Consider the following 25,335-nt stretch of genomic DNA (forward strand, 5'->3'; position numbering starts at 1 on the left):
ATCTAGGGCAGCTTCCAAGAATCCTGTGTACCCAAGTCTGGAGTACATTATCTGGAATTATCCAGAGACAGCAAAGAGGTGTTTACCCCAGGGGGTGGCCATGCTACACTTCAAACTCCCAAAGAAAACCACAACATGAGAGTGTAGGGGGGAGCAAGGGAACTGCAAGCAAGGCCCCAGAGGAGCAGGGAAACTGGAAAGGGATGGTAGTAGCCACCAGTGCTGTGGACTGGTGGACAGGCCAGCACAGCAACCTGTGGTTTTGGGGGGCTACAGAAGCTGCTGCTTTTGGCAGTGCCACTTGATATAATATTAAACTGGAATTCTGCATAACCAGTGTTAAACGTCAGGTTATCTTCCATGGGATGGTTCTTTACATCTGGTAAAACCTTGTATTTTGGCTGATACGATTTGATGGTAGAGGGGAGCTTTCTTGAGTTTCAGAGAGAACTGTGGAAGGAAGAATAAATAAGAAGAAACAAGAGTTGCTGTTGGAGAATGCAAAGCACAGCAACCTAGATAAAGGTGATCCTAATTGAGGAGGAGGATTGGTATTTAATTAAAAGTACTCCTAAAACCCAGGCTCTTAGCTGTAAAATAAGTAACAGCAGGACATGAGTAATTCCTCTTGGGGGGAATGTTTGAGACAAAATTACACTAATGTAGTAATAAGAGGGGGCCTGTGTGCAATTGCTCAGAGGAATAGGGCAGAATGATTTTTCACTGCTAAGAAGTTCAAATGTGGTTCAAGTGAAAAGGGACCAGTGCTGGTTAAAGCACATGCTCCTTGAGCTGCTTCCAAAGGCAGAGCTGTCTAAGTTTCTGAGCTGGATGTTCTTGCTGGACTTGACAATCCCAGCACAGAGACCAAGCTCCTCCTCTACTTTAGCAAATGATGGCAAGTTCTGTGTGTCACTTGCACTTCTGCTGCTCTGTCAGGGTGTTTTCAGTGAATTAAAAATAAATATTTCAGACCCAGACTTAGGACAACTGTGCCATGTGTCATGCATCTGACAGCAAGAAAGGACATTAAACCAGCTTTTACTTCTTTATTTCCCTCCCACTCCTGATTTTCTATCATCTTAGAGGTCTATCTGCATTCCTCAAGCTGTGATGCCCATTCTGGGGATGTGGTTAAATAGCATGAACTCATTAACCACTCTTGACTGAGTAACAGCCATGTACATTTTTTCTTCTCCATAGCTGCCTTGCATTATGCTGCATTTCAGTTTTGGTTACTCCTTCCATTTCATACTTTTCATTTCTATGACATCCATCTGTTTACCAGACAAGGTTGGGGGAGTTAGGGGGTGGAAACAGTCCCAGCATACAAAAAGAAAAACCCATACAAGTGAGGCTGGATGGGGCTTGGAGGAGCCTGGTCTATTGGAGGGTTCCTTGCCCATAGAAGGGGGGTTGGAACTGGATGATCTTTAAGGTCTCTTCCAACCCAAACTATTCTGTGATTTCTATGAGCATATAAAGTGGATTTAATGAAGAACAAAGGCGTTGGGACACTGGAATGAGAACTGCTATTGCAGTGAGAGAAGGTCCTGGATACTTGGGGACCAGGAAAGCAGATAACAGACCCTTTTCCCTTTTATGTTCTTCTTCCTTTCCTCCCCCTCTTCCCCCATCTGTGAAAACAACCAACCAACGAACCACCCACAGCTCCCCTTCAGAACCCCCAAGTTTAGTCAAAGGAAGAGCAATGATAGTGGCTTGTGGTACATGTGGAAAGTAATCTGTAACCTGTTCTGAAGAATCAATGTAGCCAAACTGTGGCTTTGAGCAATGTCATTTTTGGTGTAGACACAGCTGAGGCACTGCATCCTCTAGCCAGGGGCAGGTGGCCTGCTGTTATGGCACAGAGAGAGCATATAGGCAAGATGGTGTAGTTGTTAAAATGAAACATGGCATTGCAAGCTAGAAAGCAAATGTACTCGGCAACTTCAGCAGAGACAGTGACTCTGTAAACCGATAATGTCAACTTGATGGCTCTGAGCTCAATTGTTTGTCCCTGAGAATTGGTTAAATAGGACTGTCTGCAGGGTGAGTGTTACCTTACTGATGGCCTTCTAGTTTTTTTACTTTCTTCCCTGCCAACTGTTGTGGGAACCCTTTTACCCCAACTGCATCACCTTTGACCTCACCTTTAAGCCTTCTAAATCTGTGACTTTTCAAGGCACAGAAGGAGCCGAGTGTCTTTTCAGCACAGCTGGAGGGATGTGCTTAGAGAGGGAGAAGGGTGCAAGTCTGTCCTTAATCTGGGCCAGGAACAGAGGAGTTAACATGTAGTGGCCAGAAGGCACTACACACATCTTAAAATAACCAAGAACAGGATAATTTGGCTTAAAAAACCATCTGGGTCTTGATTCAGTTCTCATTAAAATTCATAGTAGCCTTATGATTGGCTTCTGGAAGAATTAAGCAGGGTGTTACACTTCAAAATGAGTACTTTGGGCCTTGGCCAAGAAAGTACATCACTGCATACAATAATGCTAGAAATTAACTTCTTTCCTGTAACATCCAGCTTAGAATGAGGATCTTTCTAGCACTTGTGGAAGTCAGTGAAAAAGCTCTGGTTTGAAGGGATTTGGGATTGCGTCCGAAGAACAGATGTTACAGCTGACTTTGGGAAGAAGTCTCTCTGGGCAAGTCATCTCTGAGCTGGTCACGCTGCAGCAAGCTGTCCACTTTGGGGACACTCACAGTCCACAGCCAACAGAGCTCCTGAGTGTGCAGGGAAAGGGGGGAAAGTCAGGCTACAAACCTAGTACTGGGATAGAATAATTGGGCCCTAAAAGGAAAAATGACTGCTTGTGTTTATTTCATTAGAAACTTAAATAATGGCACAAATAGCTTAGAATCTTGTGGCACCTCATCAACCGTGAGATTTTGTCAGTAGACAAAAGGCTCCTGTCTGTGACTGCTGCTGAGAAAACCTCCTGATTTCTGCCTCTTTCTTGTAGAATACTGTTTGGTGTTAAGGAGAAAAAATATCTGAATTTGGGAGCATGCAGAATACTAATTCTGCATGCTCCCAAACCAGAAATTTGCAAACCTCTTTGGGCTTTTGTGTTCTCTTCCAAGTTCTAAATATGTTCCCCCAAAGCATCTTGAAACAGCAGCCTGGGTGACATGAAGCTGAGCCAATAACTTATTTAAAGAATATTACCTTTTATTCATTTAAAAACATGGTTTTAAAAGAGTCCCTTAGAACTTGGGCTCACCTGAATTTTCTGGCTACTCCTAACCTGTGGTCTGGGATCACCTTCAGTGGTCTGTGGTTGTGCTTAGACTGGGACTGCTGCTTGTGGAAAGAAGAAAATGAAGGAATTTTCCAGATAAATGCTCAAGCATTTCTGTAGGACATCTTTGGGCACAACTGTTATCCAGGCCTTCAGTTTTCATTAGATTTCTGAAGAACTAAATAAGAAAACGGTCATTTAAAGTGTTAATAACCCTTTTCTTTTTCACCCCAAAGGTCATGTGTGGAAATGAGCTAGTTAAGATTTTTTGTATTGGAATGTATTTTTTAAAATTAATTTATTGATACAACTTATTTGGCAACTCAGCAGAGGAACAAGAAAAGGGCTTTTTTGAATTAGTAGTTTGAGGAGTGGTGATTAAGTAGAAGATTAATTGAAGTTTTTCAGTTATTTTTACAATGCTAGCCTCAGAATCTCTAAACATGCAGATTAGGAAACACTACATCTTATTTACAGCTTAAATGGCTATGTTGTATATTGCTCTTTTCTTCTTTAAGGATGATGATGAAGATCTTTAATATTTAGATATATATACACACACACACATGTATGTGTATATCAGTGGACTACTTTCTGGTGTCACGTTGAAGAGGATTCTGGTTGAGTTGTTCCACCATGGTTTCCCTCTCTCAGCAGCCAGCAGGATCTAGACTCCTTCCAAAGGATGGGCATTCACCCTGCCAAATGCCAGCAGGTCCATGTGCTCAGCTAGGCTGTGACTGTGCTCAGTTTGGCCTCCCTTAATTATAGAGTAGGGCTATGGTAGAAAAATGTTCCTAAACATTTTTTCTAAGTACCAAAGACGGCCAGGGTGTTTTCTTCTAACCTGCATTGCCTGACTGTGTGCATGCTTTAGTTCCTTATTGTGGAATCTGACAGCCTTAGTAGTTGCACAGATGTTTTGGGTAGTTTGGAAACTTGTTTTCAATGGAGACAAGTGGTAGTTGGAACTCTACTGTTTGCCCACTAGTGTTGTGCTGAAACTGGTACCTCAGAACAACCAGCACCTCCTTCTGTCTTGGGCAGTATTCAGGCTATTAAAAATTCCAGCCTAAATGAAGGTTTGCTAAATGAGATTGCTAAGGATAAAGAAAGTAAGAGATTTCTGTAACTACTATCAGGAAAGACCAAAACTCACTCTCAGGGGAGGTAGGAATTTACTTGTTCCTCTGTTGTAGCAGTTAGAACACAGGACAAGGATGTCTCAGCTACCATTTTTCTGTGCTATATCAATAAATCTCTAAGTGGGGATTATAATAATTTAATCCTTTGCAACCCCTCCTGTGGACTCCAGAGCATTCACTGCTTGTGGAGATAAGGGAAACCGAGGGTACAGTATTGTGACAGGCTGCTCTCAGTGGCAGAACAAGAAGGTCCAGTTCCTGCATTGCAGGTTGTGGCTGCTGTGTTGTGGCATGACTTTGTCTGACTGAACTGTAGGCCAGGCTCCTGAAACACCAGAGCCTGAAAATAAAATAAATAATAGTAAAAAAAATCATACAAAACAAACCAGGTTTTAACCCTTCAACTGTTTCCTATTTCCAGGGAGAGGAAACCAAATTCTTGATCCAGCCTCAGCAGCTGGAAGGGGTTGAAATAAATTTTGGATACTTGCTCCTATTGCAATTGTCAGCCCCTCCCCTTTTCTTCCAGAGAGGAATAGCTGCTCTGCCTCTATCAGCCTTCTCCCCAAAAATGTCACCCACTCACCACCATAGGTCAAAGCCCTCTCCTGTACTTGCCTTAGGGAAGCTGCTGCTGGGAGGGATATCTGTTCCCTGGCACGGGATTAGCAGTGCATCTTCCTGATTTTCCTGGGCTGAATGCTTTCAGGGTAAGGCTGAGTTGGCTGCAAGGAGAGTTGTTCCCTGCCTCCACAAGGCTGCAAGTGGGATGGGAAACCTGTGCTGCACAGAGACACGTGCTTGGATTTTGACAAGCATAGGCTCCAACCCTCAAATTATTCCAAGCTCTTGAGAGTTGGGTTTGAATGTACCCAGAGGTAGAGTGACTAATGGCAGCAAATGGTGTTAGACTTCTGCAGCCGTTATTTTAGCCACTAGGAATTCGCTGGATTCTGGCTAATACCTCAGCGATAGCTGACTGACCTAGTTATTCAGAACAGAGGCTGCGGTCTGTATTCCTCTGGTGCCAGCGAGGGATTTCAATCTGCATTTCTATAGCATCCTTAAGGATCGCAGCATGCTTGGAAAAACAACAGATTAAGCCGCCTCTGTTCTGGGGGAGTTGAGCATTGTCACAGTCATTTTACCAGCGTGCAGAATGCCTCTCCCAAGGTGACCTGGGAATCTGTAGGCAACGTTGGCTTCTGCTGTGATGCCGCCATTGCAGGACAGATCGTCGTGACTTTTGTGGGATGCAGAAGATGCACCTTTTGTAGAGGGTAGCACAGGCTTGTGTGGTGGACCATGACGTTACTTCTGTTATAACCAAATAAGTCTGTGAATTTTTGCAAGTAAAAGATCTGGAAGAAGTGTGAGGTGGCTGTGTTCCAAGCTGTATTGATATTATCTGCAGGGAATGTCTACCAAGCCACAGGAATTTAACCAGTAGCAAAATAGCATGTGCTGTGTTCAGGTGATTTTTCTTGAGCTTTAACTTCAGTTTCTCATGAGAGCGGGAGTTAAATTTTCCAAAGAGTCTGATGTTTTCTTACCCTCTCTAAGCTTAACCTGCTTTCTTCACTGAAAGTTGTCAGACACTGGGGCTCTGCACCAGGGCAGTGGTGGTGTCACCATCCTTGGAGGTGTTCAAGGAAGGACTGGATGTGGCACTCAGTGCCCTGATCTGGTTGACAAGGTGGTGGATGGGTCAAAGGTCAGATTGATGATCTTAGAGGTCTTATCCAACCTTAATGATTCTGTGCTTCTTGCCTCTGGCATTCTCAGTTTGGCAGAACTTGCAGGCCCTTGTTCTGTTTCCTTGCTGGCTGTGTTTTGCCCCACCACAGGAGTTGTTTGGCCCAGGAGAACCTGGCTGTAACCCAATGCGAGCCTGAAGGAGGACAAATTTTCTTCTTCCATGTGCTCTAGTCTGCATTGTTTGGCATAAAGTGGGACTCCGAGTTTCCCATGGCCCTGCCAGATGGGGCTGTGGGGATGTGTCCAGATCTTCAACAGCACCCAGAGCTCTGGCACAGGCAAAGGACTTGCTCAACAAACTTCCAGTTCTTCAGTTCTCATGCATTTGTGTTTTGTTTTGAATCAGAAAACAACCTGCCCTGGTTTAGACTGCAAACCTTGGATAAAAACACTGGGTGAGCTCTTGCAGCTGGAGTGCAAGCAGGGCTTTGTCCTGCTGGCATCTCAGGACACTACCTGGATAATGGCAGCAATGCATAGTAAGCAGGAGGATAACCCAAACACTGGAGCTGGCTATCCAGGTAATGCTCTCCTGGAATGTTCTGCCCACCTCTGAATGGGATACCCTTGAGGAAAGGTGGCTAAACTGTAAGCACTTATTTAAAGTGAAACTGCCTCTGGATTGCTCCCTCCTTATCTGCAGTCCTGGCTTCACGTCATGTGTTGATTATAGACTCCCAGACTTGATTCCTATCTCGTGTTTCCTCCCACCGGTTGGTGCTGATGTTCGAATTTGCAACACGCCCTCTCTCATAGTGACCCCTTTGTCCCACTCCTTAAGTGTATTCTTTCACTTCCCTGGCCAGCTTCTCTGGATTTACAGAACATGAAAAAGGAAGGGGTTCTGTGTGGAAGAGCATTTCTGCTTGCTATCTGATCCCTGAGCACAGAGGTTTGATGGAAAGTCTGGTCCTGAGCCCCACAGCCTGGCTTCATAGGTGGAACTGGTGTAGTTCTTACTGGGATTTCCTAAATGTATCAGATTTCCTGTGCCTTAGTGTTAGGCTTTTCCTGGAAGCTGTGTTGAATACAGATCCATTTTCCTTAGCAGTTTTCCCAGTTCCCACAAGCTTCAGACAGGTGGGCAGGTATGCTTCTCCTGGCTGAGGTAGAAGACAGACATTGTATATGGTACAGTTGGCCTGGGTGTCTCTGCCTTTTATTTTTTAAGTCAAAAGTCCCCAGTGTTGCCTATTGGAATAGGAAAACATTTAATAGTAGGGTTTTCATCACAAAATCCTCCTCCAGTGGTGATTAAATGGAACCTACTGCAGCTGTAGTGCAGGATGTGAGATCCTGGAGCTCTCCTAGCACAGTGATGTGGCTGGGCAGGGTGAGGAACGAGGTGAGATCAGCAGTTTGGATCTGAAATTTGCTTTGCTTTGTGTCTGGGGAGGGGACATGGAATATGGAATGGCCTGTGCTGGGAAGATAAATCAGGCAGGCTGCAATGCAGACGTTTAGTCAACGCACCCTGCAGCACTTGTTGCTGCCAGGAATGGCTGTCCCGGAGACCGACGGGACCTGAGTGAGAAGCACAGAGCAGCCGTAGGAGGAGTGGGGCGTGTATCGCGTGTTTATATAAATGTGCCAGTATAATTATTTATATTGTCTTGTGCAATTCTCTAGGTAAGAAGGGAGCAGTAGGCAGGCAAGGAGCAGTAAAATGTGTAATGAAGGGATAGTTGCTGAAGGGGAAAATTAGAGACATGTCACTTTTACTGGGAAATTTTTCTTCAAAGTGTGCGGGACTGCTGGGACCAAACTTGTGAATATAAAGACTGGAAAATGTCCTAATTTTTCATTAAGATTGTAGGCAGCAGAGTTCACACTGACTCAGAACCGCCTTGGTTTCATCTAAGCTTGTGCCTTGACAAGTAAAATCAGGCTCTGCCATTTATAATGAACTCAAGTCTTGTTCTAGAAGATTGTGCTAGCATGTAACCCAGGAAATACAATACTCATGCAAATGTGGAGCCAGCTCCAAGGCTGCATGACTCCTTGTAGACTGTAGAAGCTGTTTGTGTGTGACGCTCCCCACGCCATGGTTGTGCAGATGACTCCTCACTGCCTGGCACAGCAGCAAAGCCCAAGTGCACAGATGACAGGGACAGTTTGCCATCCACACCTACCAGGTTCATGCTCTGCTTCCTCATCCCTGATTCTCCACCACGCTGGTCTGCTCTGTGAGTTCCAGTGCTTTGGGAAAGAATGCTGTCCCCCTTTATTATTTACTATGATTTTTTTACTATTAAAGGGAACTTTCCTTCTTTTAATTACATCTGTGTATGGGGCCTGCCCCATAGGAGAGAGAAGCTAATCCTCAGACAGAAAGGAACCTGGCTAGCTCTATTTCCTATACCCTGGGGAGGGAACAGGCAGGAAACCTGGGTCACTGTTGCAGGCAGGGACCTGCAGTGTAATGTAGAATGGGTGACTGCATGTTCAGGAAGCAGCCTTCCACAACTTAGCTAGCAGGTTGGGAAATGAAGACTAGGAACTTCAGTCTGACCCATCTGCTCCAAAACATTCTCTCTATGAACTTTGGTTCTGTTCCTTCTCCATGATAGTACTGTGGAGCTCATGAATTCCAACTACAGCTGGGACTCTGGCGCTTGTACAAAGACACTGCAGCTCTTTCAGTTGGAATGAACAGGTAGGGAGAAAAATGGGAATGAGGGGAACATGGCTAAAAGGTCACTGGGCTGGCCTGTTCACTGTGGGACAAGCCACTCTCAGCAATAATAATGACCACCTAATGATTATTTGTAGCATGTCTCTCATTTATTTAAGGGTGGTTCAACAAAACCAACATTATAAAAAAAAAACCCTAAAAAGTCACTGGAGTGGGTTTTTATGTTTTATATCTCTGTTCTTTGGACCTAAAAATATCTGAGGGTTAAGCCAGCATTGTCAGTGGTTTGCAGAGGCCAATGAGGTTTGTTTGCAATGGAGCAAGGGCAGCTGATGGGTTTGCTGCCATGAACTCTGACTGCTCCAGGCTGTAATCCCCAAAGTGTCCTCTGATGATGGCCCAGTCGCCGAGCCCAGCTGGCACTGATACTGCCGGAGCTGGTGTCCTGCTGCTTGTGGAAAGTCTATTTCCAGGAGTCAGTAAACCCTGAGGCACAGGCAGCGCAACTGGATTAGAGGGTGATCCCAGACTCCAGATCTGGCAGCACTGACTCATGGTGAGGACAGGGGAAAAGTAAAAGCACTAGGTCATGTGCTGCTCATCTGCAATGCAAATAAATGGGATGAATTCTTCTACAGCGAGCCATAAAGCAAGCAATCAAAGCTTTCCTTCCTGGAATGACAAGGGATTGGTGGCAGGTCCTGAAATTTGCAGCCAGGCAACACAGGCAGAGATGTCGGGTTTGTTAGAAGGTTCAGCAGCTCCTGGCCCCGAGGCTGTGGAGCCGAGAGAGAAGAGCTGACGAGTGGAGCTTTAATAAGTCACAGTGAAGTGGGGTGTGAAATAGGGCAGAGGGGAATGGGAGACGATCTTCCCAAGGTTCTTGCCTGAGACATGGCACATCGCGGTGTCCAGGTGTGACTCTGAGCTCTTTCTTTCATTCCCTCTAGGGACCAAGAGAGGAGACAGTGAGAAGAAGGTGAGATGGTTCCAACAGGCTCTGCTATTGGCATCTGTTGTTTTCCATGGAACAGGAATCTGAGGCTTCTCCACGCTGAGCGCTTCTGTGTCCCATCTGCTACCACACCCTGAAATCAAACTCGGCAGCTTAGGTGAACCAGGCACTGTACAAACATGTCAGACTTGCCTCCACCCCTTTTTCTTCTCCCGCTTTCTCCTGCCGTCTTTCTCTCTCAAGTTTATCGACGCGTCAGCGGATTCCAGTGGCAGAGCATTCTCACTTCACCTCTGGTCACGGAGCAATGAGGAGTCAGGGGTAAGCACCCTACCGCAGATTTGGGGGTCAACATTGATTTGCTTGCTTGCTTTAAAGCCAGAACAACCGTCCTAATGGCCGCTGTTTCGTGGGATTTGTTCCCTGTGTTTACGGAGGACTGGGTTTGTCAGTTTAAACTAAGTCTCTGCTTCCCAGTGGCTGTGCTGCCTCGGCTTAACCCCTTCCCTTCGGAGCTGAGCCGTGCCACTGCCAAGGATTAGCGTAATGATCACACGTGTGTTGGCAGTGCCAGCCTGGGGTGAAGTGAGAGTGGAATAGTTCGGGGGGTCATACAATTTTTTCTCTCAAGGGATGTTTCTGGAAGGGAAGAAAAACTGGGAGCTGGATTCCTTTGGGAAGGAGTTTGCTTCATCTTTACTCCTATAGCCCAGCAACACCGTCCTCCAATCGGCTTTGCTGCATGACAGTGGGAGAGTTTACCTCCAGGACCCTTCCTTCTCCTCTCCCTTGGAACTGTCCACCACCGGCATTGTTGCTGCAGGACTGCCAGTAAGATCTTGTGGTTTTTGCTTTCCAGGGTCTATGAGGTGGGACAACGTGTGGGGCTGAGGTCTGGCAGTTCAGCCAACTGACACCCAAGAGGATGGGAAATGTGGAGGGAAAATGCCTTACTGAATCTTGCAGGGTGATGCTCTTAAAACCTTGGGGTGAAGAAGGGGTTAAAAGTTACTCTGGATGATGCTTGAGAGAGCAGACAGCATGTCAGGAACATGCATACTCATTGCCTTTACAGGAGACAGAGCAATATCTGCTCTTGAGTGTCTTGTATCTGCAAGGACCCTCACCATACCTTACAGAGAGGTCTAGTTTAAGCATTTCCCATGTGTATTCCCATCCTTCTGGCAGCTGTGCTGGCCAGGATCCTTTCAGAACACCTCCTGAAACTATGCTGGAGTACTCATGTGGGGCTGGGTGTGTGTATTTTGGCTGGCTGAACACTGCCTAATTTCATCCTATTTTAATTACAATATACAGTTTCATTGGGCATTTGTACTCATTTTTGTCAGGTAAGCAGTGTATACAGGCAGGTATTTGCAGTGACAGAAAATAGTTCTATCTATTAATACTTGGTTTCTTCTTTGCCAGGACATTAATGCTTTAATGTATTTGGGGACAGAGCACTGAAAAAACAGAAGAGCAATTTGTTTCTGGTGAGTGTGAGCTCTCAGGTGAGGCTGGGGGATGTACAGAGAGTAAGAGACCTTTGCCCTCTCTTTGTCTGCTTTTCTGAGCTCTCTGTTTGGGTACAACCTGAGTCAGCCCCTAACACAGCTGCTGGGGAAGGGAAGCTGTTGCCTCGCTTTCTCCCCAGCCCTCTCTCACAGAAAAGTCTCATTCCTGATGGTGTGATGAAGCTTTATGTTGCTTTTAACATTCAGTGCTGCCTTGGTGTGTACATCCTGTGAGGTGTGTGAACAATGATTTCTGAATCTAGAAGCAAAGCTGATCAAATAGTGGAAAGAGCTGTCAGCAAATAGCTTGCTGGATTAGTAACTGTGCTCCCAGATGGGAAGCTTGCTCTGTGCATAGGGGATGTTGCTGTCTAGATGGGTGTGAGTATGGATGTACCTGGGAAGGCCACCCTGAGTCCTGCTGTCAAGGCTTGCAAAGCAAGAAACAGCACTTGCTTGGTCACAAAATGGTTTTCATTCCCAAGGAGAATGAAATTAAGGAGAATTTTTTAAAGTTTGGCTGTCCTGCCTCTAACCAGGAAAAAAAAAAGAGCTCTTTTTAACCTACTTCTGTAATATGCTTAGGGAAATTCACAGGCAGAGAAAAGCACTAAATATTTGTGTAAATTGCTTTAAACAAAATTGCTTAAAGCAGATTGGACTAGCTTAACCCAACTGCAAGTGAAAACACACAGCCAGGCTCTGAGCTCTGTATTGCACTTGAGGGTTTTCTGGGTGCCTGCAGGGGCACCCTGCTGAAGTTCCATCCCTGTCAGAGCAGCACATGAGCTCTGTACCTGGACAGGACACAAGTGAGAAGTGAAATTTAATTTCAGGAGTAGCTGAAGCACTGCTCAGCACTGAGAGCTGCAGAGAGCACAGCAAACTCTGACACCTCCTCAGGGTGGGTTCTGGACTGGGGAGCAGCTTCCTTGTCTGTGGCACTAACACTTCTCCTGCACCAGTCTCACTGACTTTGAGTTATAATGGCATAGACTTAGTGCAATGGAGCGCAAAATCAGCACTTGGCTGCTACAGGTCTTGTTTTTAAGGAATTTCTCATTATGGTTTCTAAAGCTGCAGGATTAGCATGTGGTTTGAGGACTAATGCACTGCCATTCGGTCTTAGCAATGATACTGCTGTTCTGACACTGACCTTCCATTTGTCTGGCAAAAGAGAAGAGTGGGGATGAAGGGTGCCCATGGACTAAAAGTTGAAACCTATTTCCCTCAAAAATGTCTCAGGAAATTATACTTTCCCTAGGGCTCAGCCATTTAACTTGTAATGTTAGTAATTAGATTATTTTGTAATTAATTGATCAACAGAGTGTAGCTGTAGCCAATAGCAGTCATTTATCTCATGTAGGGAGTGCACCTCAGGTTTTAATGTACAGAGGGCTGTGTGAACACTCACAGTTGTGGCAAACAGAGCAGGATAACCGATATTCCCTGAGAGAAGACTTGTCTGTTGCGATTTAAATTTGCATCTCGGTGTTGGCAGCAGTGAGCAGGAAGGCACTGAGAGTCAGGCAGGTTGTAGGGTTTAAGTGAATCTGTCCCTCCATGTTTTGGGGAGCACTGCCTTGGCTGCAGTTTTCCCATCAATTATCCTGTGGGGATAGCACAGGCAAACTGCCTTGCAGGCTGCTGACAGCAATTAAGTATATTTGTATCTCTCTTTGGGAGAACATGATGAGCATAACTAGGGACTGAGATTGTTTAGTGCTGGCTGGAAGGAGTTTAACTCTTGCATCTCTATACTTGGGTGATCTGGGGAATTGCTGGGGTGTCTCTTCAGCCCTTTGCTGTGCTGCTGGAGTGATTATGGTGATCCAGGACAGTGATCACCAGTGCCTCTGCTGGGACAGCTCTGCTTGTGAGAATTCAGCCCTGCTCCCTGAGTGTGTGACTCTTCCTGCATACAGTAAAATCTGTGCTGTGCCCATTTGCAGCACAGAGCTGCAGCTTCCCTCTTGTAACCCCGTGTGCCAGAGGCAGCTGGATCTGTGAGCTGTGCAAGAGCACGCTGAGGTTCCAGGGCTCACATGGAGCCGCAGGATGTGGTGCCCAGTGCCTTGGCTCCTTCCCCTGCCATGTGACCCCACATGCCAGATGTGGCCCCTTGGCTTGTCCCAACGTAACCTCTTTTCTGATATGTAAGATGTTGCTATTCATGTGAATTTTTGGAGACAGGACCTTAAATGTTCTTATTCTAATCTTGATAGTACTTTTATGCTGATTTTGAATGTATCTGTCACACAAGACAGCTGAGAGTGAAGCCCTGTCTTGAAGCTCTGTGGTGCTTTGCATTAACAGCAAAATACAGCAACTTGTTTTTTACTCTGATGCGTCCTTCATGGCCAAGTAACGTCGGGAAATCCATGTGGAACAGTGCAGCTGCTCTTTGGACAGGGATCAGGGAGGGGCATAGGTGTGAGGTGAGTGTCAGAGGTGCAGCACAGCGTGGTTTGGTATAGCCAGAACAGGACATGAGCCACATGAATCATGTAAAAGGTGGGGAAAAGGGTCAGATTTATTGTGGCTTTGGTCTCAGCCTGGTGACCTGCAGCACACGTCCTGCTGGCTCTGCATGCCAAGGACACAATGAGTGAGCTGCCCTCCCTGTTGCTGCTGTAGCATTTGGTGGCTGTACCCTCTCACACACTGAGCCCCAGGTGGGAAAGGCTGCTCTTGTAATGAAGGCACTGGACTGCAGCTGAGGTTTGGGTGTGATTTCTGTCTCTGCTGCTGGGTTCTATCAAGGCTTCTGGACCTACGTGCTGGTGTCCAGATCAAACCTGTGGTCACAGCATGTATTGGCCTCTACTGGGGCCCTGCACCCATGTTTTCTCTCTGTGGAAGTGTTGGGCCTGGATCTGGCCTTGATATAAAGTTAAAAAGCAGCCAGGAGACATACCTGGGAGATGCTGTAGATCTGCTAATCTAGACATAGGTGGGAAGAAACAGGGCTAGTAATTTTTTTTCTGTCTCATCTGCAAATGAGGATAATAATTCCCTTTCTTCACCTTTCGTCTGTTCAGATGAAACCTCTAGAGGGTGGGGCCTGACTTCAGAGACAGAGACAATGGGATGGTGACTTCTTCAGCTGGGATTTCTAGGGGACTGTAAATAATGGAAAACTTTGTTATTTGTCAAGGGATAAAGCTCATTAGCATTCGGGACATGCCTGTACTGGTTTTGGAAAGTTCAAGAGGTCTTTTCTTTGCAAGTGCTTTTATTTATGTCTCAGAATGAATTTGGTATGGTATAGCTAAAACACATCTAAAAGTATGTAACCCAGCAGCGTCCCAAACAAGCTGAGCAAATAGGCGTTCACTGTGTTGTAGGTTTTAGTCCTAATTTATGAGCAAGGAAATGGAGCAGGGGAGAGAGAGGCCGCACCAAAGCCTTCAGAAGCCTTCAGACCTTGCTCAGTGGAGGCACGGCAAAAAATATCAAGCCAGTTTTGCTGTTCTTCTCATTCCTCAGAAATAAACCCACCAATAAAACAAATATGTCTGTCCCTAAGCTTATTTCTAATGTAATATTAATCTGTGCTCTCATGTGTGTTTGGTCAGGATTTAGAGCATTACATTAGTTTGCTGTGCTGTTGCTTTGCTCCAACATGCAGCTTTGCCATGGGGGGCTGGTGAGGGAGAAAGGAATAGAAGGAAAGGACTTGAAATGAGGAAAGGGACAGCACAGCAAGGAAATATCCACTCTTCCTTTGGGAGGAAAAAAAGTACTTCAGCCAGTATTTCTAAAACTAGAATTGCAGACAAATGTTGGAAGGTGTCAGGAAAATGCTCTGGGATCCTGTTTCAGATTTTTGGACCATTTGGCTTCTCTTTTTCCCTTTCACTGACCCTTGTTGCCATTCCTTGCTGTGTAAAGTCACATCTGGGTTTGTCAGCTCTTCAGGGACCTAACCTGTCATTTCCCTTTGTTTGCAAACTGCGATGATCGTTTATGGCTTGTTATAAATAATAAGAGTGTTGGAAACCTCAAGAAGGCAGACATGAGTATTTTAGAAGGTATGGGATGCAGTGAAATTCCTGATGTGCATATTCACACATACATTTGTGTGAACACATGCATATGACATGCATGGATAATGGCCTAGTTATCCTGTAATGCATTTCAAATGCAGCATATGACAGTGACCTGAGTAGCAGAGTATGGAAATACATTTTTCCTTTTAATTGGCAGGTTCTCTGGGATCTTCATCTTCCTACTGCAAACTCGATCTGCATATTGCAGTTCCTCAGGTCCTGTAGGAAGAGTTCTCCTTCTCTCCCTCTCCTTTTGGAGCTGGCCAGAGCAGTTTGGCAGATCAGCTGTGGGAGGACTTGGAAATGATGGGAATGGCTTTCTTGAGCCCAGGGACCAAGCGTTATCTCTGGTCCGGGGCAGGAGGAATGTAGGGAGCTGCGTCCAGATCTGCGATAGCGACGCAATGAGCTGATGAACGAGTTCAGTGCTGCAGCAAGGAGGGGGAGGGAGAGCTTATTTTTAACTGGAAACTGCACAAGTGAGACTGAAGTAGCTCTGTGCTGCCGTGCTATCATCAAGTGCATGTGTGAGTGAGGGAGGGTATGAGCACGGCTCCGGACGGCGCGGTGTCCTGGCGGAACGTGTGGCTGGACGTGAGCAGGGTGGAGGCAGGTCGGGTGAAAAGGCAGCGCACGCTGCTGCCTTTGTCTGGGCATTGGAACGAGCCACTCTTGATAACATTTATCGACTTCTTTTTTTTTTTTTTCCCCCTCTCCGGGTGATGTTGCTTCTTTTCAGTGCCCTCCTCCTCGGGTTGCTTGTCTCCCACCCATTTCTCTCTTCCTTCCGAACTCTCATTCCCTTTCCATCCTTAATCTTCCCACCCCTTCCTCTCATCTGAGGCTGACCCCTCTCTCTTCTTGCCCCTCCTTCCCAGTTGATCCCTCCCCCTGCTCTGGATCTGCTGGCTGTGGGATTTTTTCTCGTGCTCACTGGCAGATGTGACAGCTTTTGGAACTGTATCATCTAGGAACAGCTATATCTGGAGTTGAAAAACCTAACGTGGTTTCCCAGGCAGCAGGAATGGATCGCTGAGAGAATTTCAATCTCCGACTGCTTTTGTCTTGTGGTAGTGACTTTTATTATTTATGTTTGTGACATTTCTTACAGTACGTTTGTCAGCACTGAATGAAAGACTAAAGTCTAGTAGATTATTATAAAATCAGTGTCACAGTATTTGTTTTGTTATATTAAAGGGATGCTGTCTGTGTTTAAATACAGGTTTGGCTTGATTTACAAAATCTTATATGCATAAAATGTTCTTATGAATTTCTCACTGACTTAGAAAAGGCCTGGTTTTATGTGTTTTATTTAACAATAAATGTTCTTTAGCTGGTATTGGAAATACAAGTAAACAGCTCTTGCATGAAAACCACAAAGTGAAAGGAGACTGGTTAAATACAGATCTCCTCAACAAGATGCAAAACCTACCAAGATTATTAGAATTCATTGGATTTCAAATAACTATTTTTAGTGTATGTATTTAATTTGATCCTAATGCAGTTTACCTTTAAACCACCTGTCTGATCTCTTTATAATCAGGGATTGATGCTGACCATATAAAGCAAATGCCATTGGATGCCCAGGGGTGTGTTGTATTTGGAGCTGATTACATTTTGTTGTTTTTAAGCTGTCTGTTTTAAGCCAATAAGGTAGATGCAGACCGTGCCAACCAGTCTCCTAAAACAGACCATGAACTCAGTAGGTGCTCCTTTCTGGATTTTGGAAGCATGCTTTTGGCTATGGGATCCAAGTATAGTCCACGTGTTGATTGTCAGGGATAGGGATTTTATATAAATATACAAATGTACTGTTGTGTTTATGCTGCTGCAAAGTGAGATGGTGAAATAGAGCCACTGTTCTGGTTGGGGCCAAAATATTTTTTGGCCTGGGCTTTAATATTTTGCATTTTGAAGCACCTAAGCCAGAATCATTCTCCTTATGGGGAAATACCTGACATGTTCAGAAAACCATTGATGCTACAACTGCTAATGATTGTGGCATTTGTAACACCCTGTTTTACAGAACCCTTTGCCACATGAAGCACTTAAAAGAGCAAACTTGAGACTGTCTGCTGTGCCCTGGGTATCCTCTCATTATGAAGCTGTGAGAGTAGGAGCAGAAGAAGAGGTACTGGTTGAAATAGTAAGATCACTGGGATTGCTGTGGCCAGGTCAAGGTGGATCAAGGAGCTGTCATAACTCACACGTAGTCAAGGGTTCAGAACTGAACCACTTGCTGTAGTACTGCAGAGATACTCCCTGCTTTCCTTGGAGGCTCTCAAGCTCCTCAGCAGCTCCAGCTGTTGGTTTGAGCACTAACACCACGAGCTATTAGAGTATCTTTCCTTTCTGGGATTGGCTGCACTTTTTTTTCCTTAAAGAATTGCCCTCTGACTTTAGTCTTGATTATTAATTAATAAGCAGCACCTAAGGGGCCTGAGAGATGAATCACTGTGTTTGAGGAGCTGCAATACAGACCTGGAGCACAGACACCCTTCCCATAAGCTCTCCATTAAGATGTATTTGCGTTTTCGTTGGAGCTTGTTCTAAGCAAAGATTATTCTGGCTGCAAATCTCTCCTAGGCAGAGCAGTTGCTTCCAGTTTCTTTTGTAAGTGGGTTGTTGTTTTTTTGTTTGTTTTTTTGGTGGGCTTTTTTGTTTGGTGTTTTTTTTTTTGTTTCCTAATCTTTTGTTTTCTTTTTCACCTGGGAGTTATCTTTAGCAGGCTGTCACAATGGACAGAGCGTGTGAAGTTGGTGTTTCACTAAGGATGGGTTGCATGACTGGGGGGTTAGATGGAGCAAAGGTCCTTCTCTGCCATACAAACACTTCCTATCCCTGTGACTGCAGGATCGTGGTAACAAAACTGGGAGCTGCTGTGTATTGGATTTTCAAGACCCCAGTCTAGCACCAGGGAGCAAAGTCATTGTTCAGATGGTGGCTGCACTTTGCTCCTTAAACAAGTTTAGAATGGGACAACCTGGAAAATGTTTGACATAGATTTCACTGTGATGTGCTGATTTTGGAGACTCATGTCGTCTACAAATGTGCTCATGTCTACACCATAGTGGGTTATCTCTCTATGCGGTCTGTCTCTCTGACCCTTGTAAATATTTATCCAGCACAAATAGTTGGAAGCTGAGGTCCTGTACAGGGGAAGAGTGACTGCTACAAAGTTGAAGATTAAGTGGCAAAAATCCTGAGCTTGGTGTTAGTGAAGAGATGGCATTCATGACTGTAAGCCATGTGTTAGTGAGAAGCAAATGCCAGTAGTAATGTTGTCTGTGGAAAAGGAAGAGCATATAAATGTTATTTTTGTTTACTGGGGGATGTTAGCTGCTTTAAAAAACCTGTGCAGCTTTTTCCCAAAGCAGTGAGTAGAGTCATAGAACATTTCAGGGGAGAAGGGACCTTGAGAGGTGCAGCCCAACCCCCCTGCTCAAGGCAGGGTCAGCTTGGAGGGTCAGGCTGGATTACTCAGGGCTTTGGCTTTGAGAGCAAACCCCTGAGGATGGAGCCTGTCTGGACAGGCTGCTCCAATGTTGGACTCTCCTGGTCACAGGAAAGCTTTTCCTTCTATGCTGTTGGGACCACTCCTGTTTTGATTTATGCCTGTCTCTCACTCCCACTGCGAAAAACCTGGCTCTCCATAGAAAATTTCCTTGCCTCACCCTGTCTCCCCTGTCTGGTTTTTGTGAAGAAGTTATTTCAATCCACTGCAGTCTTCCAGCTTTCCCACCTCTTGACTGTATACAGAGCTCTGCTTCGTTTTCCTTCATACCTTCCAGATTTCAGAAAAGTCCAATCTCTTAGCTTTCTATCTAAGAATATATTTTTGGTTATAAATTCTTAGTTCAGATTTTGAAGTCTCTTGTGTTTGGGTATATTTCAGTGTTAGGTGCTTCTGGCTTGTTGCACTTGCACTGGCTGTTCACACAAGCTGTCTCTCTCAGCCCCCAGGGGAAAAGAATCTTAGTTTTTAATTTTAGCTTCTTCAGCTACCTGCTGACAGAGTTTTATTTCCACCTACCACCTCCTCTCTCCCTCTCGAGCCCTCTGTCTAAGCAAGAAAAACTGAGATCCAGAGTCAGTCTTGGGCAGCTCTTCCTTTGGCAATAGTTCTGCTGTCTTTAAGTGGGAGTTGAGTGGATATTACTTACTTGGAGTAAGCAATGAGATGACAACCTGAGTCCTGTTCATAGCCACCTTAAATTTCAGGCTTGTGGTGGAATCAATTCTGTCTAACTGGCTGGTCTCCAAAGCCATTTAATGTAGTTACAAGCAGGTAAAATATAAATATGTATATCTTAATTACTTTTAAAATCATTTTATCAGGCAATATGAATTTGTAGAAATAAGGGAAGTCACTAGAAGTCACATCTGAGCCATGAACCTGCAAGGTGGCTTTGGGGAAAATCATCTCTCTCTTGGTGCCTGTTTCCTCATCTGTAAAAGCAGGTGATCAACTCCTGATAAAGTTCTTTTCACTGGAAACTGTTCTCAGTACAGCACAATTAGCTTGTAGAATTGATACCTGATTTTACTGCTTTGGCCCTTCAGCCCTAGACAGGCACTGACGGTGTTGCCTTCTCCCCTTCAGGCATCATGTTTCGTAAGAAGAAGAAGAAACGCCCGGAGATCTCGGCCCCGCAGAACTTTGAGCACCGTGTCCACACCTCATTTGACCCAAAGGAGGGCAAATTTGTGGGCCTGCCACCTCAATGGCAGAATATTCTGGACACACTGAGGCGCCCCAAGCCAGTGGTAGATCCTTCAAGGATCACAAGGATGCAGCTCCAGCCTATGAAGGTAAGGGAGGGAGACAGTTCTTTCCTGCTCCACAGGGAGTTTGTCTCCAAGTTGAGGCACTGTTTCTGGTGCCCCATAAATGGGACTAAGGGTAGTATCTGTATGGAATTCAGTGGGTAGCAGGCTTTGATAGCCCAAGGTGATAGCAACTTCATCAGGAATAAGGACAGTAGGATCCTGACCTGTTGCTGTCACTGTTGAAATAACCAGCTGGCTGCCTGTCACAGTGATGGGGACCTGTGAAAGCTCCTGTGGTTGCTGACAGGACCCAGGATGCGTTCAGCTGTCGTACAGGGAAGTCAAGAGAAGAGTTCATGGAGAGACCTGTTTTAGCAGGTTTGTCATTCTCCTGGGTGAGCAAATTTGGCTGGTAATTAAGTTGCCAGGGAAGCCTAAGTGGGAGAGAGAGCAGTGTACCTCTGCCTTGCTGTTCATGAATAAGTGAGGACAACAAGGGCTAAACTAGGGTCTGGGCTAAAATGGTTAATAAACCAGGATTTTAATAGAAAGTGGGACATAGTAATGGGACCATGTCCTTCAGTAAGGAAAAACAAGTGATTCCTGTAGATGGATGGGTTTAGATGGCTGCTAGTACTGGCATCTGGAGACTGTGTGACAGCAGGAACATGCTGTGGGAAAAGGCAACTTTGTGTTGACCTTTCAGGAGAAGAAATGAAAGATGGTGACGGAAATATTGTGCTTAAAGTCTTGTTTGCTTGGGAGAGGTTTTTGTTCCCAGTTAAAAAAAAACCCTGCAGAGGTCTAAAAACTGAAAAGTGTGTTGTAAAACAGAGATGTTGCTTACCTGCTTTTAGGAGGGATATAAAAAAGAGTTGGCTATCTGATGAATTATATTTAGTTTCTTGTGTACAGGTGCTTTAAAACATGGGAACTGAAGGGGACTATATTTGGTTTAATGTGAGCTTCAGTACCTAATCAAACCTGCAAATGAAATGGTCCATCAGGATCTTTGAGCAGCAGGCTGGTTTATAAAGGAAAAACTTGCTTAGGAAGAATAGGTGGGAAAAAAAAAAAAAAAGCAGGCGGTGTTTCCTGGTGTCCTGAATGTGCTTTGAGGTTCAAAATGTAGTAGAGGAAAGGAGCACAATCCAGAGAAGAGATAAAATGTGTAATAAGAGACCAACTTGGTTAGATCAGGAGCTCTGTAATGAGCTTAAACTGCAGGAGGATTGCTCAGAAGGGTGGAAACTAGGTCAAGTTATAAAGGGCAAAGAGAAAAGAAATTCATGTAGGAGCAAAACTGGAAGGCCAAGGCACAAAACGACATGTTATTCTCAAATAACATAAAGGGCACTAAGGACACATCATGAGTGCACTGAGGAGGAGAAGGAGGATGAAGGAAAGAATTTGTTCACTGCTGGTTTTGGAAGAAAGTTAACAGATGACACTGAGCATTCCTAAGTGTTTAATGATTTTTCTCTGGTCTTCATTAGATGTGATCAGTGGGCTGACAATTAGCATGAGCATGAAGGGTTGAGAATGCAGGCCAGAATAAGAAAAGAACAGGAACAGAAATGAGTTTTATCTAAGAAGTTGCATATTTTCAAGTCAGCTGGGCCTAATGAAATTCAAGGAATTGCAGATCAGTCAGAATAATTTCTATCCCCAGAAAGAGACTGGAACAAATAAGCAAGTAATCTATTTGCAGCCACTTCTAAGGAGATAGCAGCCATAATAGCTGGCAGACAGTATGGATTTATCAAGAAAAGAATCACGTCAAGCAACCCAATTTTCATTAATCACAGGGTAGGGGGCTTTGGGTCAGGGAGAAGTGATAGCACTCCCTTGTATCTTGACTTCAGTGAGGCTCTGGACACTGGACCAATGGCATTTCCAGAGCAAACCAAGTTTCCTCAAGCATTAGGCAATGGATACTCGAAAAATAGTGTGAGGCATCACTTTTGAAACAGAAATGTGTGTGAAGAGATTTCCTGGAGTTTGCCCTGAGCCTTATGCTGGTCAGGACTTTCATGTCTGACTTACTAAACCTGAGGGTGGTAAAAGCTTGAAAGGAGGTGCAAATCCTTAAGAGAACAGGGACAGAATACCCAACAGGCTTTAAAAGCTAAAGAGTCATCTTAAATGAGCACTGTTTCTCCCAGTAATTCCAAATGCAAATGCTCTCATAGACTGCATAACAAAGCTTACTGTTTCTGGTAAACTCCATTTGAATTAATTCCTGTTCAATGATATCAATAAATTGGATATTCTTTTTTTTCCAAGTGCTAGTTGGCCAAGCCCTCATATATAGTCCTGGATTCAATTATCAGAGTAGTTCCTGGGTTTGTGTGTAGCTTATAAAATGGTGCTTTTCTTATAATTTCTTAGTTTTGGTCAGTAAGGCATGAGCTGTGTAGAAGCACTCCATATAGATTTGGCTCAAATTTGGATGTTTCCTCATTAATCTGATGCAGCCTTTTAACACAGCAGTGTAGCAAGATTAACTCCCCTCTCCCCGTCTGCTTGGGCTAGGTCTGACTTCATGGGAGTGACCTGAGTCTAATTCTAGGGAGTTTTAGACAGAAGGGGAAAAGAGAACTGCAGTGGATTTTCTGGAGAGGCTGTAGCATATTGTTGGAGACTTCTTATTTTGAGAATATGCACATCTTTCTGGAATGACTTCTGTCCATTTTGGACAAGAAGTTCATGTCCCCAGCACATTGTTCTGTGACAGCAGCTGGGCTGTGGAGGAAGGGGGTGTGTGTGTGTGTGGTGAGGGAGGAGGAATGAAGACCAGAATTTCCAGCTGCAGCTGGTGTGTGTGCCATGGAGTGAGCTGAGTTGTCCTTTCTTCACCTTGTTGAACAAAAATCTTCTGTTCTGCCTTTCATTCCCAGACACTGAGCAAGCCAGGTGTTCGTTTGTGCACTGTGGTGGTGTTCTGTTGAAATTACTGGAGCTGCTATGTTGCACCAGCTAAGTATTAGTCTCAGTGTAATTAATTCAGCATGTTTAGAAGATCCCTGGAGCTCAGTTAGCAAACAGGAGATTGCTGTCACTCCAGGGAAGGACTTTCCTCAGGCAGAGGTTCATGAAAGTGTAGGAGTGAACCTGTGCTGCAAATTTTTGTGGAGAAATGAAACATTTTGGTTCCCAGCACTAGAAAAGCTTCTGTAAGCTTTTCAGCTCCAGAAAAAAACAACAAGGTAGAACACTACATAATATACCAACAGCTTCAAGTGTCCTACTTGTACAGAGCTGGTGCCTGTTTGGATGGAAGCCTTGTTCTTCAGTGTTTGCTTACAAGGCAGTTGTGAGCTGCTGTGACCCTTTGTTCATCATTTTTAATTATAATAGCTTGGCAGGGCAGAGCAGGGAGGCAGAGTTGGAACAGCACGGTCTGCACTGGTCAGGATTGGGATGTATTAGCGGAAATTGTAGAGAAGCAGACTGAGGGACTCTGATTACAATGCTATTGAGAGTGCTTCAGGGGAGAGATGAACCTTGTATTGGCACAGCAAAGGTGAGTTTTGCAAATGGAGCTTGCAGCATGCTGGAACTTCTGAGAACTAATATTTCAGGAGCTTGGTGAGTGCATTAGTGATGTAGTGTCACACAGTTTCAGCACAAGAAATCCAGGAGTGTTGAAATATCGCAGTTTTGCTCTAATGTTGTCTTTTAGAATATGAGCACAACAGCAGCACTGACTTCTCTGGCTGACAGCACTGCTGCTCTGACAGTGGGATGTAACCCAAGGACTCTTTTTTTTTTCCTTTAGTAAAGGACAGTGAAACAAAAGAGTGAAATTGGTAATTTTTCCTGAATTCCTTGAGTTGTCTTTGGCTGTATGTACAAAATCTAACCTTTGACAAGAGAAATGGAGCCTTGCTTCTTACAGCTCTGACTCGCTTCTCACCTTTTCTGTGTTTCCCAGACCGTGGTGAGGGGCAGCACCGTGGAAGTGGAAGGCTACATCTCTGGTTTGCTCAATGACATCCAGAAGCTTTCTGCCATCAGCTCAAACACTCTGAGGGGCAGGAGCCCCACCAGTAGGAGGAGAGCCCAGTCCCTTGGGCTCCTGGGAGACGAGAGACCCCCAGACATGTACCTTCAGAGTCCTGAAGGAGACTGGGCAGACAAGTATGGGAACTACCTCAACTGCAACGGCGGGTCCAAGGTGGCCCGGAGGCAGACCATGTGGCCGGATTACAAATCCCGCCTGGAAGGGCAGTCTCATCCCAACGGGATGGTGACAAAAGCCCAGTCCCTGGGGCCGTCAGAGTTCCAGGGTGCTGATGGCAGCTGTCTGCAGCGCACCTCTGGGCTGCAGCACGTGCCTGCTGTGCCAGGGGACAACGAGACGCCAGTGAAGAGCCCAGAGGAGGGCTGGCTTCAGCGACAGCCCAATGCCAGGCCCTCAGGCGAGGGCAGCCCCAACTCCAAATCACGGGAGAACAGCCTGAAGAGGAGGCTCCTGCGCAGCGTGTTCCCATCGTCCAACACCTCAAACAAGCCAGGCCCTCCCCTGCAGATCAAGGTAGGAGTTCTTCACTGGACTGCAATGTTGCCTTTACAATTCCAGAGGTTACATATGCAGCCAGTTTAATTGCAGACATCAGGCAACCATCTGTTCTTGTTATGATTAATGCTGGAATCAAAATAGTCCTGGGCAGGGGAAATGTGTGTGGCCTGAGCTTCATGAGATGCTGCAAGGCACAGCTCAGGATGGCAGCCAGATCTCCAGCAGAAGGTTTGGCAGAGCTGCAGGAGCGTGGGCTGGGAAGGACGAGGGGTCTTAGTCATTACCTTCTCTGAGGTAAAGGCATAACTGCAGTGCCATTCTGCTGGCACCAAAGAACCTTTGCCATTTGGTAAATTGCCATGATTTGCATTAGCAGTGTATTCTTCTGCCTGTGCAAACCAGAACTACCCAGGGAGAGTGTGGTGGTTATAGCTGTATCTGCCAGGCCACTACAGCAGCAGGGTTTACATCAGCGCCCACAGTGCTGTCACACAGGATGTCAGCCTGTTGGATTTTGGAAAGGGTGGGACAGCTCATAGCTTCAGTTCCCCCAGGAAAGCTGTCCTGAATGGATGACTCATTTCTTATTAAACTGGAGAAAATCTCTGGTTCCTGGTACTGGATTGGAAATGCAGCCATTATTTCTTTTCCATTCTGAGCTGACCCATCATCCATCTTCCTTGCATGGCTTGTCTGGTGGCTTCAAAGCTGGTGCTGGGTCAGGCTGATT

The 25,335-nt window shown here is 45.3% G+C and overlaps 1 protein-coding gene across 9 annotated transcripts in view; it reads left to right on the forward strand.

Moving 5' to 3' along the window:
* The window catches only part of PAK6 (p21 (RAC1) activated kinase 6), a 42,261-nt gene that overhangs the window by 5,810 nt on the left and 11,116 nt on the right, over positions 1-25,335 (forward strand). For 4 of the 9 annotated variants that reach the window (XM_015630755.3, XM_015630756.3, XM_015630759.3 and 1 more), the window contains 6 exons: positions 8,725-8,810; positions 9,740-10,065; positions 10,376-10,575; positions 11,173-11,237; positions 19,914-20,122; positions 24,018-24,620. In XM_015630755.3, the coding sequence (XP_015486241.1) occupies positions 19,919-20,122; positions 24,018-24,620 (807 nt within the window). In that variant the 5' untranslated portion in view covers positions 8,725-8,810; positions 9,740-10,065; positions 10,376-10,575; positions 11,173-11,237; positions 19,914-19,918. Of the gene's footprint in view, positions 1-8,724; positions 8,811-9,739; positions 10,066-10,375; positions 10,576-11,172; positions 11,238-16,049; positions 16,381-17,336; positions 17,442-19,913; positions 20,123-24,017; positions 24,621-25,335 lie in introns of those variants that run through there. The other 5 variants (XM_015630758.2, XM_015630757.2, XM_033514931.1 and 2 more) reach the window with 5 other exon arrangements.

The sequence above is a fragment of the Parus major genome, chromosome 5 (genome assembly GCF_001522545.3).
Source record: "Parus major isolate Abel chromosome 5, Parus_major1.1, whole genome shotgun sequence".
NCBI classification, from domain to species: Eukaryota; Metazoa; Chordata; class Aves; order Passeriformes; family Paridae; genus Parus; species Parus major.